This window comes from Limulus polyphemus, unplaced genomic scaffold, assembly GCF_000517525.1.
Source record: "Limulus polyphemus unplaced genomic scaffold, Limulus_polyphemus-2.1.2 Scaffold2485, whole genome shotgun sequence".
Lineage (NCBI taxonomy): Eukaryota > Metazoa > Arthropoda > Merostomata > Xiphosura > Limulidae > Limulus > Limulus polyphemus.
The window spans coordinates 178,124-181,464 of record NW_013668095.1 but is presented as its reverse complement, the minus strand read 5'-3'; the positions used below and the strand labels follow the sequence as shown (position 1 = coordinate 181,464).

Here is a 3,341-nt window from a genome sequence, read left to right as displayed (position 1 = left end):
ATACCAGATGTGTTAGTAGGCGAGTGCAAACTAATTAGTACAATTTTATGATCACAAATATTTTCAAGACAGATGAAAGATGTTTAATAGCTCTCCTTTAAAGAGTTATAGTAATTCATAAAATCTTTAGTTTAAGAGAAAAACAACATCTTCTCAGGCTAACTGCTTGTTGATTTTCTGTCCCGTCAAAATATGTAAAGTTAAATCAAAGATTCGGATATATTTCACCAACTAACGTTTTAACGCAAAACCAAAACGCCATTATTTTGTGACATTTAAGGTGAAGTTTGAATATTTTGACATTCAAGTGTAGAATCATAAAACATTGATTTTTTTATTATTATTTACAACTGATTTTATGGGTCAACCTGAACTAAATGTCTACACGTCACTCTATTACTAAGGACAAGGGAAAGACCCTACAAAATGATTAGAATGTGCTTTTCTAGATGACAAGTTTTATCGTTATCTACTTTGGACAAGGTACACTACTGTGTAACAATCTCGTACAGCATCAGTTTCTATAACGACACACACTTCCGAAAAGCCTTAATAACAGAAAGGAAATATTGAAACTTAATGTCTTCCCCCAATGAGCCTTAATAACAACAATTAAATATATTAACTCTTCGCTATCCCTTCACACATACACACACCTCGAATGAGTCTTAACAACAGCAAGTGAATATGGATTTTAACTCTACAGTATCCTCCCCCCCCCCACACACACACACACGCTTAATAACGGCAAATAAATATGGTAACTTTTCACAGTTTTCATACTGAGTGCAATTTATGACTGTTGAGACTTGAAACATTTTGTCTTCAAATTTCGCGACTTGTTTCTTATACGGTTCGCTAACGATGGTAGTCCTTATTGAAGCATATTAGGTAAATTTATGATTTGTTTGTTATAACAGTTAGGGTAAAGAAGTGTCCAAAGATTTAGTTATATCACTCGCTTTCTATGTAAAATATATAGGGAACCTCCATATTTGAAACTATATAATCAACAAATAACTTGATGAATACATAATTTAACAAATGCGTCTTTAAAAAGTGGTTAGGGTCCCTCCCGATCGGAAATTATCGTGATTTTTGTTTGTTTGTAGTTAAGTATGAAAAAAGATACACAATGGCTTATCTGTGCTCTACTAACTACGGGTATCGAAACCAAATTTCTAGCGTTGTAAGTTCGCAGGCATACCGCTGTGCCACTTGGAGGAGAAGGGAATCTCGTGAATGCTTTGCTTTCCTGATAAGTTACTCCATATTTAATATGTTTATTTTCTATTGATAGTTCCTGGTGGTCCTCCATTAGACGTTACTGTTGAAGCCACTGGAGCCACGTCACTAAAAGTCGCTTGGAAGGTATTGTCAGTTGCATTCTTTTAATTTATAATAGATTAAATAAAAATTACACCAGTTTAATGATGAGGACCAAACGAGTCCACGAGTTAATACAAAGGTTGAATACGTTATATGAAAACCAATTTGGAGCTTCATCGCGTTGTTACAGTCCAGTTTGCCTCGTCTAATCATGCTTCTTGATAATAGCCTTGCAGTGTAGTTTGCATTGAAAAAGATTCCACTGTAATGCTATCATGACCAAACCACACCACTCCCCATATTTACTTTCCATAATCCATCTAGTGTACGAGGTCAACGGTTTCCCAACAACCGGTGACTTGATCAGTTTGTTTTTGTACAGAATAATATGAACTCCCATTTCATTTTCCATCTGCTTGAGGTATGAGTCGGTTGAAAGGATATGTTGTGGAAGCAACTTGTGTACATGTGACTTGTGTCACTTTCACAGACAAAGATTCTTCTTGATTCTGTTGTGTACTGTTACCTGTGACACGTGTATAGCATTTTCTACTGAGCTTTGTATTCGTGGGTTCTCACCTGTTACAAGACGCTACACACTGTTTACCAAGGCTGGAGTATGACTTGTAGCAAGTCATTTTCTGATTTAGTCTTGGTGTCCCAAGTTGATCCATATTTCATTGCTTTCCAATAACATTAAATACAAGGTATATGCCTGTCTTGAAAATTCTAAAAATTCAGATCTGAACACATCTTTATTATCTTAGTGTATGAATATTTTGCTTCGGGAAGGAGTGTTACATACCTTCTCCAAAAACGATTGGTTTTCGATGGGTTCATACTACCTACAACGCCAAACAATGTCAAAATATAGTTTTGATACGTTCCGTTCCATCGTGACTTTATATCGGCTGTGATTTTCACGTGACTTATTGATTGGCGTATTCAGATCCGTTTTAATATAACGTATTTAACCCTCTCTATCAGATTCACAGTGAGACACGGAATTTCTAAAATTCAAAGTCTGAGATCAATTTTTCGTGCAAAACCAAATTTCTGCAATAAGACTGTCGTGACGAAAATACTAGTTTGAAAAGTACATTTGAAACTTTGTACAGAATCTATCATTTTTAAGATCATGCTTTTCAACAATATGAAAAAATGTTTTATGCAAAATATTTTACAAAAGCGTGAACTACGTCGTTCTTTGGGTAAGATATTCATCCAAAGCTGCAGAAGGTTTATCTACATTAACCGTTTTTAATTTTAAACTGATAAACTATAGGAAAAAAGATAGACAACAGCACTCACCGTCATCTCTTGTGCTACCCTAATCAAATAGAGGCCTAATGACCTCAAAGTATGGAGCGAGATTTTTACTGTTCGAGACGCAAACCACGGATTCTCGAACTTACAGTGAGATTCGCTAACCACTAGGCTACACCTGAACGATAGTTCTTGGACTCAATAGCATACTAACTCCTAATATTAAAGATCTGAAGTTAAATATACATTTTACATATACGTTTGAAACGCCTATAACTTCTTGATTAGTACGTTTTAAGCCTTAATTAATGTTTTCATTACCTATTAACGAAAATATCCGTTTTAGTGGTTTCATCCAAGTCTTCAAAGCTTGTAAAAAAACTCGTTAAAATATTGGTGAATTGAGCTCAAACGTTTCGTATGTAGCTTTTAACACCTACTTCTGCTTCATTTATTTGATTAAGTTTTATTACGAGTTTTGTACTAAAATTAATAGTCAATTTAACACTTCTTTTTCACATAAATCCATCAAAATGTTTTAAATAGCCCATTTTAGGTTTTATGAAAAATAACTTAGTTATTGGTTACTAATGGTTTGGTACTCGGCTCGCAATCTGCGGGTCGCGGGTTCGAATCCCCGCCACACCAAACATGCTCGCCCTTTCAGCCGTGGGGACGTTATAATGTTACGGTGAATCCCACTATTCGTTGGTAAAAGAGTAGCCCAAAAGTTGGCGGTGGGTGGT

General features: G+C 35.3%; 1 protein-coding gene across 1 annotated transcript in view; it reads left to right on the top strand.

The window, feature by feature from the left end:
• Positions 1-1,300: 1,300 nt before the first annotated feature.
• The window catches only part of LOC106467091 (Down syndrome cell adhesion molecule homolog), a gene marked incomplete at its 5' end in the record, with an annotated part of 21,888 nt that continues 19,847 nt past the window's right edge, over positions 1,301-3,341 (top strand). Inside the window, one exon of the mRNA XM_022395215.1 lies at positions 1,301-1,371. Coding sequence (XP_022250923.1) covers positions 1,301-1,371 — 71 coding nt within the window. The remainder of the gene's footprint in view (positions 1,372-3,341) is intronic.